The sequence below is a fragment of the Scleropages formosus genome, chromosome 9 (assembly GCF_900964775.1).
Source record: "Scleropages formosus chromosome 9, fSclFor1.1, whole genome shotgun sequence".
Taxonomy (NCBI): Eukaryota; Metazoa; Chordata; class Actinopteri; order Osteoglossiformes; family Osteoglossidae; genus Scleropages; species Scleropages formosus.
The window spans coordinates 7,821,701-7,837,347 of NC_041814.1; the positions used below are offsets into that span (position 1 = coordinate 7,821,701).

The 15,647-nt window shown below is 46.8% G+C and overlaps 1 protein-coding gene across 1 annotated transcript in view; it reads right to left on the reverse strand.

The window, feature by feature from the left end:
- Nucleotides 1–15,240, reverse strand: part of LOC108934051 (uncharacterized) — a 62,922-nt gene extending 47,682 nt beyond the window's left edge. Inside the window, exons 1-8 of the mRNA XM_029254742.1 lie at nucleotides 14,520–15,240; nucleotides 14,241–14,375; nucleotides 5,707–5,734; nucleotides 4,757–4,784; nucleotides 2,548–2,658; nucleotides 2,379–2,430; nucleotides 2,077–2,275; nucleotides 1,594–1,746 (exon numbers count right to left, since the gene is read on the reverse strand). Of these exons, the coding sequence (XP_029110575.1) occupies nucleotides 1,594–1,746; nucleotides 2,077–2,275; nucleotides 2,379–2,430; nucleotides 2,548–2,620 (477 nt within the window). The 5' untranslated portion in view covers nucleotides 2,621–2,658; nucleotides 4,757–4,784; nucleotides 5,707–5,734; nucleotides 14,241–14,375; nucleotides 14,520–15,240. The remainder of the gene's footprint in view (nucleotides 1–1,593; nucleotides 1,747–2,076; nucleotides 2,276–2,378; nucleotides 2,431–2,547; nucleotides 2,659–4,756; nucleotides 4,785–5,706; nucleotides 5,735–14,240; nucleotides 14,376–14,519) is intronic.
- Nucleotides 15,241–15,647: the final 407 nt, after the last annotated feature.

Consider the following 15,647-nt stretch of genomic DNA (forward strand, 5'->3'; position numbering starts at 1 on the left):
AAATTTAAGACCCTGGTTATTGCCAACAAATGCATCAATAGAACTGCTCTCAGCTATCTACAAGACCTGATCATCAGCTACACCCCAACCAGAATGCTATGCTCTTCCACATCTGCCTACTTGGTGGTCCTGCATACGAAAGGTAAAAGCACGTAAGTTCTCGGTTCTGACTCCATTGTTGTGGAACGACCTTCCCCTCTCACTTGGAACTGCTGAAACACTGTCCACATTTAAAAAGGGTCTGAAAACTCACCTCTTTCAGACTCACTTCACCCATAATCTCTTAAGCTAATGCAAGGTGTAAATGTTCATGCACCATAACTTTATGATCATGTCCAGATTAGCCTTTACACAGCTGCTACTCCTGTTTGTGTATCTCAAAAAAAAAATTGTAGGGAGGTTATCAGGAATTGTCTCTTCTGAGTTTTATGCAACTAATCGTGTGATGAACATTGGTGCACGTAGTGGAAAGAAACAAACTAAGTTTACTTAAGAATCACATACCTGCAACTATGTCACACACACACACACACACACACACACACACACACACACACACACAGACTGAAACTGCTTGTCCCAAGTGGGGTCGCAGTGAACAGGAGCCTAACCCAGGAACACAGGGCGCAGGGCTGGAGGGGGAAGGGACACACCCAGGAAGGGATGCCAGTCCACCGCAAGGCACCCCAAGCAGGACTTGAACCCCAAACCTGCCAGAGAGGGGAACCCGGCCAAGCCCGATGCGCCACCGCACCCCCCCTTTCTCCTAATGTAATGCACAAATTGTATTTCTCTGAGATGTACGTCGCTTTGGAGAAAAGCATCTGGTAAATGAATAAATGTAAATGTAAGTTAGTTATAATTTCAGTAAACCTCATGGTGGTGCAGTGAGCAGTGCTGCTGCCTCACAGCACCTAAGCTGTTCTGGCGTAGTTTAAAATCTGTCTGAGTTTGTGTCTAGTCTGCATGTTCTCTCTGTATTTGCATGGGTTTTCTCCAAGTGCTCCAGTTTCTTTTCGCAGTCCAATTGAATGCAGTTCAGGTGGATTGTTGATGCTAAATTGTCCCTAGTGTGTGTGTGTGTGTGTGTGTGTGTGTGTGTGGCTACCCAGCAATGGACTGGTGCCCCATCCAGGGTGTACCCCCCTCTGTCTTGCACCCACTGATTCCGGTAGAGGCTTTGGATCCCTGCAACCCTGATCAGGACAAGCAGTTAATGAGAATGGATCTATGACTGAATTAATCAGTATACAGCTTGATCAGAGAACAGGTGGATGTAGATTGAAAACTTACACTGCTATGAATAATGCTTACCTACTGTGCTAGTCACTGTCTCTGTTGTTACATAAATATGATGTGCAAAGAGGTCTGCACAAAATAATGAACATGTAATATATTTCAGCTGTAAAATTTCAACAAATGGTGGTACAGATTTGCAATATGATTACTCATGATATGGTGAATAAAATGGCTTTCAGTCAAGACGTTACGACTAAGCTTTTAAATATTCAATTAACAGAAAGTGCTAAAGTACCTCTGTTTTTGGTCACCGTTCAAAATACTCGTGTCCTTATTGAGTCAATCTATCCTTACCTGGTACCTGTCTCCAATTTTACCATTCAGAATGTTAGGAATATCTTCAATATTCAGCCCTTGTGCTAGGCCCTCCTCTAGTCCCATGGTGTCACACAGGATGAATGGCAGAGGTTCACCATTTTGACCTGCCTCAACCTGGTAAGTGCGAAACTGGAAGCACAAGTGATAATTAAACACAATTTGGAAAAGCATTAGAAACAGAACATTTGATATAATCTGTAATATTATTATTCTACTGTAGTGTGGTTCAATAACCTTGTGTTTGTACCTAAGCCCTCTGTGTTGTTGGATACACTTTGTGCAGTGTGTCACTTTGGATAAATATGCAAAAACTGAATATAAACTTGAACGTAGACAATGCTCACCAATTTGCGTGTATGTGAATTCAGTTCACCAAAATAATAATATATTATATAAATAATATGATTATTTTGGAAATAATGAGCAATCACTTTTTGGTTTCTCAAAAAATCCTTGTACCTTGAGGGTCACGCTGCTTTCTAAAGTGGTGCCTGTCACAGCTTGGCTGGTAATATGGCCATGAAAGACAGAGTTGATGGAGTTGAAGAAGCTGGACTTTCCAACACCAATCGGACCAACCAGCAGAATCCGTGCCTGTTTCACTGAACTGACACTGGGCTTGTACCTCTTGATTTCATTTAACAGTTTTTCCTTTCTCCTAGAAAGAACAAAACTGGAAAATTAGCCAGGAACATGCATTCAATCAGAAGAAAGTCCTAAAACTTACACAAGCTTAAAATTAAGATTCAGTTGGCACATACACTGCAGTCCATTCAATGTCCCTCCATGGTTTATCAAGAAGTTTTTCAGATTCTGAGAGAAAATAGAAAAAGAGCACTAGCAATATACACAACTTATGAATAAAACCTTAGCTGTAATTGAAAATAGGAACAGCAGCACTGGTTATTTAGAGCAGTACATGACACTCACCATTTACTACAGGACTGGGAGGAGGCCTGTACACTTGCTGAGGTGTTTGAGGTTTGGACGAAGAGCCTCCCATCTTAAGTTTTCAGACTTTCCAGACTTCAGTTACCAGACCTGTTCAAAGGAGTTTTCCCATTTCTTATTCGTATTAATTAATGTATCCGTAGTTGTTAAAAACACATTTAAAAACGTACATTCATTCAGTGAATGATATGTTGTAAACTGCGGGGTGTCTAAAAAATGTGTAACATTTTACATTTGCCAAGCGCCTGTGAACTTGTTTTGCTCATGACCTTTAACCTATCCATTGAACACTGCCCTCTTCCAAACCCAGCTTATCTCTTTCGGTGTCCGACCCATGGAGAACAGCCATGATTGTGAACTTACTGTTGATATGGTACTGAAACTACTATTTGATTTATCTGATCAGCCCCTCCCTAACTCTGACCTTGTCTTGTTTGTTGACCTCTCGTGCTCTTTTTGGCACCCGACATCCTTGAGTAGGCCCATCTATCCAATACATGCTCTGCCCAGCAGGCTGAACTATTTGCACTCACTCGTGCCTGTATCTTAGCCTGTGACCTATCCGCCACAGTTTACACTGACTTTCCAGGATCATTTCTACAACACCATAAAAAAGCTGTCAAAAAGCTGTCCCAGGAAAGGATGAGGATGTCTGTAAAGTAGAAATCAATGTCCCAAACGAGAAAGAAATATACTTTCCTTCAGTATTGTGCCTGAGTTGATCTTCCTATTTTTCCCATGTGACCGAATAAAGAACTTGGTTTGTTTCTTGATCAGACTGTTGAAACTGTGGTATCTGTTGATCACAGGCAGGGAGTGTGCTGTCTTTATCAGTTGTGTTGATGTATTCCTGCTGTTCCACTGTAATCACCCCCTTCTGTTCAATTTATTTCATGTTGCAATTTGCACATGTTTTTTCTGTCCACTTTTGCAAAGCAAAAGGGTCGTGAAGTCAGTGAGATGTGGTGTGGATTGCTTCTGTTTTGGATCAAATGTAATTTGCCAAATCTCTTTGAATGCTCATGTCTTAACCTTGGAAGGTATTATTAACATGTAAAAATACTTTTCAACATACTGGTCTGTGAGAAAATCAGTTCTGTGTGGCGTTGCATGGGTTTCCACTGGGTGTTTCGGTTTCCTCCCAAAGACATGCATTTGGTGCTGTTACAGTGATCTTTGTATGCAGTGCTGTGCAGTTTCATCTCTAAACCATCATGAAGTGTCCAGCACATCAATGTTGGAATGAATCTCCAACAATGATCTTAAACTGAGAAATCCAGATGAGTGTAAAAAGTGTGTCATCCACCCCAGATCTTCTCTACTGTCCAAGCGAATTTCACTTTCCAGACTTTTTTTTTCATACTCTGAGCAACGCAGTTGAAACATATGGACTAAACTAAAAACCTGTGAAATATGACACCGGTGAAAATACTGTACAGAAGTACTGTATGTTTTTTAAAAAAACATTTTATGAGATGCAGAGAATGAAGGCGTTTCCATTTCCAGAGAGTTCTTTCAGTTTCACATTTAAACAGTTTCCTGTCGCAATGCCTGTTAGGCTGATTATTGTGTTAAATATAATAATGAAAACAGTCTCCGATGAATTAAAAAGTACATGACATGTATAGAATACATTTGAAAGTACTACTGCACATTGTTTAACTGGAGCAATGATCTGTATTTTAAACATACATTTTGTAAGATACACAGAACACATTTTTCCAGATTGTTCATTTCACTTTCATATTTAAATGGACTGAGTATATACTTTATGGCATGTAAAAAAGTTCTCCATTAAAGATAAAGTTTTTCAGTTTAAAATGTAATAATCCACACACCCATCATCTGAAACCGCTTGTCCCACGCCGGGTCGCAGAGGCTAACCCAGTAACACAGGCGCAAGGCTGAAGGGGACACACTCAGGACGGGATGCCAGTCTGTCGCAAGGCACCCCAAGGGGGACGCAAACCCCAGACCCACTCAAAAGAAGGACCCGGTAAAAACCGCCGCGACACCGCACTCCCCCATGTTATAATCCAAAAACGTTTAATCAATACCGAAAGTTAAAACGCAGTTCACTGTTATGATTTATGAATTGTTATTTTATATTGATATTAGTAATATGGATAGTCCTTAAATACAGAAGCATTCAAATGCATAAACATGACTAAGAGCACATTAAACTCACCTCAGTAAAATGATGCGAGGAAACAGCTCTGGATGAGAGAGAGAAAGTGAAAGCTGTGGGATATTACATGTTCGTTTTGTGCGGTAAGGGGGTGGGGTAACAAGATGGGCTTCAACTGATAAATCCTGACGAGTGTAAAAAGTGACATCAACCCCCAGTCTCCTCTACTGTTCTCGTGAATTTCACTTTCACTTTTGCAGACTGTTTTTTTTCGTACTCTGAGCAGCGCAGTTGAAAAATATAGACTAAACTAAAAACCTGTGAAGAATGACACCGGTAAAAATACTGTACAGAAATACTGTATGTTTTTTAAGAATACATTTTCTGAAATGCAGAGAATGGAAGTGTTTCTGTTTCTAGAGAGTTCCTTTCAGTTTCACATTTAAAGAGTTTCCTGTCACAATGCCTGTTAGACTGATGATTGTGTTAAATGTAATAATGAAAACAGTCTCCGGTGAATTAAAAAGTACATGACATGGTATAGAATACATTTAAAAGTACTAGTCCTACTGCACAATGTTTAACTGGAACTAAGATACAGCAACAGACTTTTTCAATACATTTAAAGAGAAATATATGTACAAAATTCCGATGGCAACGTTCTTAGATTATTTGACAAAATTTTAAATAGGCCTCTACATATTTTAAAGATGCATTTTGTGAGATACACGGAACACATTCTTCCAGATGGTTCATCTCACTTTCATATTTAAAATGACTGAGTATATACTTTATAGCATATAAAACACTGCTCCACTAAAGATAAAGTTTATCAGTTTAAATGTAATAATCCAAAAACGTTTAATCAATACCGAAAGTTAAAACGCAGTTCACTGTTATGATCTATGAATGTGTTATTGTTATTTTATATTGATATTAGTAATATGGATAGTCCTTAAATACAGAAGCATTCAAATGCATAAACATGACTAAGAGCACATTAAACTCACCTCAGTAAAATGATGCGAGGAAACAGCTCTGGATGAGAGAGAGAAAGTGAAAGCAGTAGGATGTTACATGTTCGTTTTGTGCACTAAGAGGGTGGGGTAACAAGATGGGCTTCAACTGACACCTCTTGAGGAGTGTAAAAAGTGACATCAACCCCTGGTCTCTTCTATTGTTCAAGTGAATTTCACTTTCATTTTTTTCATACCCTGTGCAAAGCAGTTCAAACATAGTCTATGAACTAAAATAAAAACCTGTGAAATATGACGCCGGTGGAAATACTGTACAGAAATACACACACTTTCTGAAAGGTTGCGGCAAACTTGAGCCTAGCCCGGCAACACAGGGCGCAAGGCTGAAAGGGGGAGGCGACACATCCAAGGTAGGACGCCAGTCCATCAATAGGCACCCCAAGTGGGACTCGAATTCCAGACCCACCAGAAAGCAGGACCCAGCTAAGCCCGCTGTGCCGCTGCATTTTACTTTCATATTTAAATTGACTGAGTATATACAGTACTTTATAGTAAATAAAACACTGCTCCACTGAAGATAAATGCGATCAGTTGAAACGTTATTTTAACTGGAACTAAGTTAATCTTAAAACGTTTAAGCAATACCAAAAGTTAAAACATCGTTCATTATTATGATTGTCATGCCCCTTGGAACAAGTAGAGAGGCAACACCTGCAGCTGATTGGTGAGACCCGGTATAAAGGGAGCTCCGTGACTGCACAACACCACGGATTCTTGCAAATGCCTCCTTGCGTGGATTGTACAGAATCAGTGTTACTCTTTGACTTGTGCATGCTTGTGTTCTGATCTTCTGGCTTCTGACCCTCGCCTGTTCACCTGACTACTCTGAGTCTTGCTTCACCTGTGTAACGACGTCTGAGCCTTGTACGACCCTTGCCTGTCCCTGACCACTGTTTTCATCTGTCCTAGAAAACCCGTCCTGAAATAAAGCCGACACACACTTGGGTCCATCCAAGTCTCCAGCCCCTTCTGCATGACAGGAGAATCTGCCTTATCCATGGACCCATCAGAGCTGGAGCGCCAGCCAGATGCGGTGTCCACGCAGAGAGCCCTGCTCAGCGCCCACGATCAGACCCTGTGGCAGATCCTGGAGACGCTCCAAAAGTTGATGCGTAAGCTGCCGGTCTCCAAACCCGCCATGGTACTTGAACCGGTCGCCATGAGAGCGCCAGCGACCGCTTCTGCTGCAACCCCTGCGTCATCAGAAATCATCCCGTGTCTCCCGGCGACGGGCCCCTGGCTGGCCACGCCTGAAAGGTATGACAGCTTGCCTGAGAAGTGCCGAGGACTTATCTTACCTGGCCTTCTCCTTGAGCCGGGGGGAGTTAGTGCTCCACTGAGGCAGCCCCACGTTTATAGTTCAGATGTTAGTAAAATAACGAATTTAATTGCGCTCCTAACCGGACCCACGCTGGACTGGGCTATAGTGGTCTGGCACAAGCAGAAGCCCACCACTTATGAGCACTTCCTAAAGCAGTTCCAGGTTGTGTTCAATCACCCACTGTCAGCGCGCTCGGCCAGCGACCGCCTGATGGTGATCCAACAGGGGAATCGGACCGTGGCAGCCTATTCTCCAGAATCCCAGACCCTGGCAGAGAAAAGCAGCGGGAACCAGGCTGCCCCTTTAACCTCCTTCCACCACGGGCTGCACACTCAGATCCAGGCTGAATTGGCGTACCGAGGGGAGGACTCAACCCTGGATCGTTTTATTGAGAGTGCAATCATGGTGGATAGTCTCGCACGGGATCATCTGCCCTGTCCCAGGGTACCCCCGTGGGAGACATCAATGCCTCCTGAGGCCCTGGAACCAATGCAGTTGGGACAGGGGTGTCTCTCTCACAAAGAGAGACAGCAGCGGCTCCGGGGCCAGCTGTGTCTGTATTGTGGACGGTCGGGGCACTTCCGAGCAGACTGCCCTGCGAAAGAACCTGCTTGCAAGCCCAGCTACGGAGCAGAGACGAGTGCCACCCTCCACATCGAGACACAGCTCACGGTACTCCTAGAGGCGTCCTGGGGGGCCTCTCAGGTACAGACTCATGCACTAGTGGATTCAGGGGCTGCCAACTATTTAATGGACGCCCAGTATTATCGACCTTCGCCCAGTAACACAACATTGCAGTGCGAGACTGCAAAATCACATGCCGGATTAGTGCCCTGGACAGGCAGCCGCTGGGTGTGGGAGTAGAGGAGAAACAGACAGTGCCGTTGCAAGTCCGGGTTGGGGCGTGTCACATAGAGGATCTCGCGTTCTATCTGATCCTTTCCCTGGAGCCACCTGTGATTTTGGGGTTCACGTGGTTGGCGAAGCACGACCTGGCCTTCTCCAGAAGCCAGGAGAGGTTAGTGGCCTGGGGACCACAGTGCGCCACCACTCGCTTGACTCTACCCTGTCAGGCCACCTCAGTGGAGATCCCGAAAGCATCCGAGGCTTTTGTTGTGCCAAGAGAGTACCAGGACCTAGCTGAGGTGTTCAGTAAGAGTAAGGTGGCTACCTTACCCCCGCACAGGCCCTGGGATTGTGCAATTGATCTGCTGTCGGGCACGACTCTCCCTAGGAGCAGGATCTACCTTCTGTCATTACACGAGCAACAGGCCTTCAGGAGTATGTGACAGAGGCCTTGGGCTCTGGGATCATTAGACCGTCCACCTCCCCAGCAGCAGATGAATTCTTTTTTATTACAAAAAAGGACAGAGGGCTGCGGCCTTGTATTGACTATCGAGGACTGAACGCGGTCACAGTGAAATACCCTCGCCCCTTGCCACTCATCACCGCTGCATTAGAACAGGTCCACAAGGCTCGATTGTTTACGAAGTTAGATCTGTGCAGCGCCTACAACCTCATCCGGATTCAAGAGGGTGATGAGTAGAAGACCGCGTTTAGCACCTTCTTAGGGAATTATTAATACCTGGTCATGCCGTTCGGCCTATCCCATGCGCCACCTGTGTTCCCGGCTTTTGTTAATCATGCTTTGGGGGACTTAGTAAACAAGGGAGTTCTCATGTCCCTGGACGACATCCTCATCTATTCCCAGATGATGGACAAGCATATCCGCCTGGTGAGGCAGGTTCTACGTAGGTTGTTAGACAACCGGTCTAACAAGGGAGAGAAATGTGTATTTCATCAGAAACAGGTCTCCTTCCTCGGGTTTGTGCTAAAGGCCGACGATGTGGCCATCGACCCAAACAAGTTCCAGGCAGTGCTGGACTGGCCCCGACATACAACTGTCAAGGCCTTGCAACGCTTCTTGGGTTTCGCAAACTTTTATTGTAGGTTAATCAGGGGCTTCAGCTTGGTGACAGCTCCGCTGACGGCACTGCTGTGGGGAAAGGGAACGAGGCTGGCATGGACTGAGGAGGCCCAGGCGGCATTCCAGACCCTCGAGGAGAGGTTCTCTATGGCGCCGATGCTGCAATACCCAGACCCATCGCTCCCGTTCGTAGTGGAGGAGGACGCCTCGGAGGTAGGGGTTTGTGTTATCCTCTCACAGCAACAGGGTAATCCCTCAAAACTCCACCCCGTACATACTTTTTGAGGCAGTTGACTCCAGCCAAGCGCAACTATGACATATGGGACCAGGAACTGTTGGCCATTAAATTAACATTGGAGGAATGGCAACTTTGGCTGGAGGGCGCTGCACACCCGTTCCTTGTGCTGACAGAGCACAGGAATCTCGAATACCTGCAAAAGGCATGGCAGCTGAACCCTGGCAGGCACGCTGGGCCTTGTTTTTATCTGGTTTCGGTTCACAGTGGCTTATAGGCTGGGGTCCAAGAACATCAAAGCAGACGCCCTGTCCTGAGTTCATGGCTGGGAACCGGAGAGGGCTCTGCCCGCTCCCATCTTACTGGAACATTGAGTGGTGGCTCCAGTAAGATGGTAGCTCCAGGAAGAGCTGCAGCGGCCTAAGAAGAGGACCCCCGACCCACAGAGAAACCGGAAAGTAAGGAATATGTGCCAGTTTGGCTCCAACCTTCCCTCCTGCAGTGGGCGCACAACTCCCCAGTGACAGGACACCCCGGCCACCACCAGACCTTAGCCCTCCTCCAGACATGGAGTCTGAATGGACCCTGTTCAAAACTCCATTGCAGAAGCAGCCACGTATAGCTGTGGCCAAAAGCTTGTTGGTGCCAGCCAGGGCAGCAACCCGAGAGCCCGCTGGTGGACACCAGTGGTGAGGGAAGCCGTCGAGATGAAGAAGGAGGCCTTTAGGGCCTGGTTGGCTCTGGGGACTCCTGACTCAGCAAACAGGTACCAGCAGGTGAAAAAGGCAGCAGCGACTGCAGTTGCAGAAGCAAAATCCAGGACATTGGAGAGGACATGGAAAACGACTATCGGTGGGCTTCAAAGAGGTTCTGGAGAACCATCCGGCAGCTCAGAAGGGGTCGGAGGAGCTTCGTTCAGGCTGTGCTCAGAAGAAGTGAATAAACTCTGACCTCTGATGAGGACATTGTCGGGAGGTGGAAGGAGCACTTTGAAGAACTCTTAAACCCGAGATATGCCTCCCTTCCAGGAGTCAGGGCCAGAGGCTTCCGGGCTGTCAGAGTCCATTTCCCTGGTGGAAGTCACTGAGGTAGTTGGTAAGCTCCACGGTGGCAAAGCACTGGGGGTGGATGAGAACCCTGGATGTTGTAGGGCTGTCATGGCTGGCACACCTCTGCAATGTTGCATGGACCTCGGGGACATGCCTTTGGATTGGCAGACTGGGGTGGTGGTCCCTATCTTTTAGAAAGGGGACCGGAGAGTGTGTGCCAACCATCGGGGTATCATGCTTCTCAGCCTCCCTGGAAAAGTCTATGCCGGGGTGCTGGAGAGGAGACTCCGGCCGATAGTTGAACCTCAGCTTGAAGAGGAACAATGCGGATCAATCTGTCCACTCTCGCAGTTATTGCCTAGTTCAGATAACAAACTCTTAGCAAAGTGGCAGAGGTCATTTAAGGTGACTAGGAGGATGGGCCAGGTGACCTACGAAGTTCATATGCCTGGTCAATGCAAACAACATCAAGTGCTTCTTGTTAACCTGCTAAATAAGTGAATCCAGCGACCAGAGACTGGTGCTGAATCTATGCTCGTCCAGGTGATTGAGGAGGAGGTAGACTACAGTGAGCAGTACTTGCCAGCTGGTGGAGAGTGCTACAAATTGGACCTGAACCATCTTTCAAACGAGAGTCAGCAGGAACTGCAGAACATCTTGCCCGATGACCTCTTCATGGAACGACCAGGACGTACGGAGCTGGTGGAACATCGTATCCACCTGAAGGACCCACAGCCAGTGCAACAGCCATCCTACAGGGTGCCCGAATGCCTACTGGCAGTGCTCAAAGAGGAGCTGGAAATGATGCAACAGTCAGGGGTGACTGAATCATTGGACAGTGAATGGAACAGCTCCACCATCTTGGTTACAAAGAAGGACAGGAGTCTGCTGTTTTGCCTGGACTTCAGGAAGGTTAACGTGCAAAATGTTGCAGTTTTGCAAGGGTTGATGACTTGGAACATCTGCGTAAGGCCAAGTTTCTCAGTACATTACATCTTTGCAAGGGCTATTGGCAGGTGCCCTTATCTGCTGATAGCCATGAGCTGACAGCATTCGGGATTCCTTTTGAGCACTTCGGTTTTAAAGTTTTGCCATTTGGGATTCATGGGGCACCCGCAACATTCCAAAGGCTAATGGACCATGTACTTAAAGGCACAGAGGGCTTTGCAGCAGTATACTGTACTTGGATGACATCTATACTTGTAGCTGGGAGGAGCATCTACACCATCTGCAACATGTCTTGTCCCTGATAAAGTAGGCAGGTTTGACCATCCACCCACAGAAGTGTGTTTTGGCTAAGGAGGAAGCTGCCTACACTGGTTATGTGCTGGGCCGCGGGGTGATTCGTCCTCAGGTGGTGAAGGTGGAAGCCATAATGTCTGCACAGAGGCCAGCGACCAAAAAGCAGGTCAGTTAATTCCTGGAACTTGTGGGGTGGTGTATGCGCTTCATTCCAAATTTCTCAGAGAAAGTGGCACCACTGATAGAACTGACACAGAAGTGCCATTCTAACAAAGTTCAATGGACGTCTGACTGCGAAGCTGCTTTTAAGGAGTTAAAGGACTCACTGGAGCCTGTGCTGCTTAGTCCAGACTGTGATCAGCCCTCCACAGTGCAAACAAATGCATCTGAGAGAGGCCTGGGAGCAGTCTTGTTACAGGGCGAACCTGGACACTTGCAACCTGTGGCTTATATAAGCCCTAAACTTTTTCCAAGGGAGTGTAAGTACTCTACTGCTGAGAAAGAATGTCTTGCCATAAAGCCAGACCAATGAACTCTTTTAAATATTATTTGCTGGGATGTATGTTTGTTTTAGAAACCGATCACAGAGCACTTTCCAGGTTTGGGTGCATGAAAGACTGAAATGCTAAGATCACAAGGTAGTTCTTAGCCATACAGCCATTTGACTTTGAAGGGTTGTATAGGGCTGGAAAACAGAATTGTACAACAGACTTGCTGTCATGGATGCCACAGGGGGCATCTGCCAGTGGCGAACCGTCAGGGCCAGCAAGGCCTTCTCTGCTGACCTAAACACTATCAAAATCACTGACTTACGTTTTAATATATTTTTTCTATGAATGTGTATTAAATTATTCCTGTTATTCGTGTGTTTCCTCTACTCGTTTCTCTGCATTGGCATCCTATAGCAGCCTGGATCAAATTTAAGACTCTGGTTTTGGTCTACAAATGCATCAATACAACTGCTCTCAGCTATTTACAAGACTTGATCATCCCAGCCAGACTGTCATGGTAAAGAATGAAATAAGTGAGATTTGTATTGAGCAAACCTGGCTTTTTCAATCGGGGAACATCATTCCTTTAATTGGGTTTATTCAACTAAGGGGCAATTTTTTTATATAACACCTGCTGGTGTTGGATAACTTTGTTGATAAAAAAAAAATTATTTGTCACGGGGTTTTCCCCTGGTCGGAGCGGCGGACTCAGGTGCAGAGCACAGGCAGGGTTTTCAAGGGTTAAGCCGGAAGACATAGTCAAGAAACAGGCAAAGGGTCACGAATGTGCTGACGAAATCCAAGGGAGAATCCAAGAGGCGTAATCCAAAGACAAGCAGTGAGCCGTGTAACCAGAGAGTCAAGCCGATTCAGGAGAAGGGTCGGGGAAACAAGGATGAGGAGGGGGAAGGTCGAGGATGAGGATAAGGATGAGGAATCAGGGAAGACAGGAGAGCAAAGGTAAGTTCCGTAAGCGAGAGAGAATGTCTCTGTGTGCTCTGGAGCATCCTTTCATGTGGTCACTCCCTGATCCGCCGCAGGTGTCCCTCATTGCGCTGAGGGGGGTGTGACATTCAGTCAGGTTCCCTTTATTGAACATTACATTTTGGTTGAACACCTTAAAATAACATCCAATATTTGCAATGAGGGTCAAAATCTGGGGGGAGCAGTGGCGCAGCGGGTTTGGCTGGATCCTCCTCTCTGGCGGGTCTGGGGTTCGAGTCCTGCTTGGGGTGCTTTGTGATGGACTGGCATCCCATCCTGGGTGTGTCCCCTCCAGCCTTGCACCCTGTGTTGCCGAGTTAGGCTCCGGCTCGCCACAACCCTGGCTTGGACAAGTGGCTTCAGAAAGCATGTGTGTCAAAATCTGTAAGGAGACAAACTTTGAATCCTGCCACAACAAAAAATTCTCATAAAAAAGGTCTCTAAACTCCTTTTCTTGTAGAACTTCAATATTCATCTTCCAGTAGCCCCGGCCATGGGTCGAGGCCAAGGTGGAAATCGTGGTTTCGACCATCATATGGTCCATGGGCCACTGGGCAGTTAAAAGAACCTTCTTAAAAGTAATGGAGGGCGATGCTAAAATGTAATCTAAACGACTACAGGCACTGCGGCTGTTGCGCCAGATAAACCCGGATCGGTGGGGTTGCATTTCTTAAAACCGTCAGTGAGGTTAAAACTGCTAATAAAGATTTTAAAATGTTTGATACTGGCGTCATCCTTCCCCTCAAGAAAAATGTTGAAGTCCCCTTGTGGTGTTTTACACCAAGAACGAATCATTGAGAGTTTTGTAAAAGAAAGGTTCCTGCCACCCTATAGGGTGTAAGCTGGCAAAGGATAATTGTCATTGGTTATTTCATAAGTGAAGCGGGAATTGTTATTAGCGGCACTATATATATAACGCGGGCTTTTTCGCGCGAAAGGAGATGAGGGTCCGCGGTGTGAAGTGAGTTTGTGACACGAGCTACTGTTCTTAATAAACTCTTTTATTTACACCCTTCAAGTGTTCCAGTGCTTTGTTTCAGTGAAACCTCCAAAGAACTGTGTACCTTCCTTTCGGACACCACACCCCTCCTATTATTAAATGTCTATCAGTCACACAATGAGGGACCAACTCGTCAAACAGAGCGAGGCAGGACTTGACCTCCACCAAAGCGTAGTTGCACAGAACACATAAGTGCAAATTCCTCCACGTGATGTCCACCCCCAACACTTGGCTGGCATGAACAATGAAAGGCCTTACCTTCTCAAAGGCGCGGTCCCCAAAAAGTATTCCCACGCCTGTTTAGTGGACGCCACCTATGCTCCAATAGGACTCACCCTTCCTCCATTCTTGAGAGAAGAGAGTCACGTTCCGCTGGTCCCAGAGGTGGACTTCCTGCAAAAAACACAAGTTGAAGGCATAGGACTCAAACTGGTAAAACAAGCAGTTCTTTTTACTTTGTTTTTTAACCCCCTGACGTTAAGAGTTAACATTTTAAAATCAGCCATTGGGGTATGTTGTTAAAAAACCAAAACGTACTTGGTGGCGCCCCTGTGGTTTTTGCCGACCTTCTTGCACGGAACCGTCAGGTCGAGTCTCTGTAGCCACTCCACGCTGTTCCAGCTCCGTCGTCGGGGGTGAACATCTGCCTTGCAGCCCTGGTCGTCTTTCCGCACGCCTTGCTGCTCAGTCGCCTTTCGGAGGAGGACCGGGGAGGGCAAGCCGCCCTACTTGCCGCTCATTTCTCTGTCGCTTCGCCACACGCCGAGCCTGCCGTGACGCTCGTAAAACCAGCTGCTCCTCGTTGCGCAACCCTCCTTTTGCGGCGTTTCCTCCGCCATGCCGCTCTAACTTTAAATAGCTCGTTGGGGCTCCAGGCAGGCTGGACGCTTTCTGCATGAAAGAATCTTGCGCCGCGGACAAATTCGCGTTGGTGGGTTCGCTCACCTCCGCCACGGAGCCCTGCCTGTCTACAGACGAGGCACACTGCTCTACGTCCTCCTACCTCCTCAGGAAAGCAGTGCTGTTTTGCTGCCTTCTTCTGCCGCAGTTTCTATGGGTGCAGGGAGACCCCACTCAACCTGCTCGCCCATCTCCAGTGGCACCTCGCATCTCTTTTCTGCCATCTTCGTCACAGCGTGCGCTTCCCCGGGATCCCCCTGGACACCCGTGCCCGGCAACAGCTCCACCACAGCGACCTCCACCGTCACATGCTCTCTTTACGTCGGACGCTGTTCTTCTGTCCCGCTGGCTTTCGTTCTCGCGCCAATTTCCCCTTACGTCTTCGCTGTTCACTTGCTCCCAATTCCAGCCTCTCATCGTCCTGCCTCTTCCCACTTCTGACACCAATGAGGCGCGCGGTGCTGTGGGTTTGGATGGGGTGAAGAAAGATGCAGAGGCAGCGTTCACATCAAACTATTTATTTGAACACCAACACCAGGGAAATAATGCTCTTGGTCTGAGGATCCCGTTTCCTCTAGGACCGGTGTCTCTAGCCAGCCTTTGCAGCCTGCTTAGCAGCTACAGGCTCTCTCCTGACACTAGCAAACACAGTCACTCCATCATTCCCCCCGGAAGTGCCCCCAGTGGATGCACACTTACGTTCCACATGTTTCCCCACAATGCAACTATTTACATTTAACAAGTTTCCCGCCTAAACATGGTAAG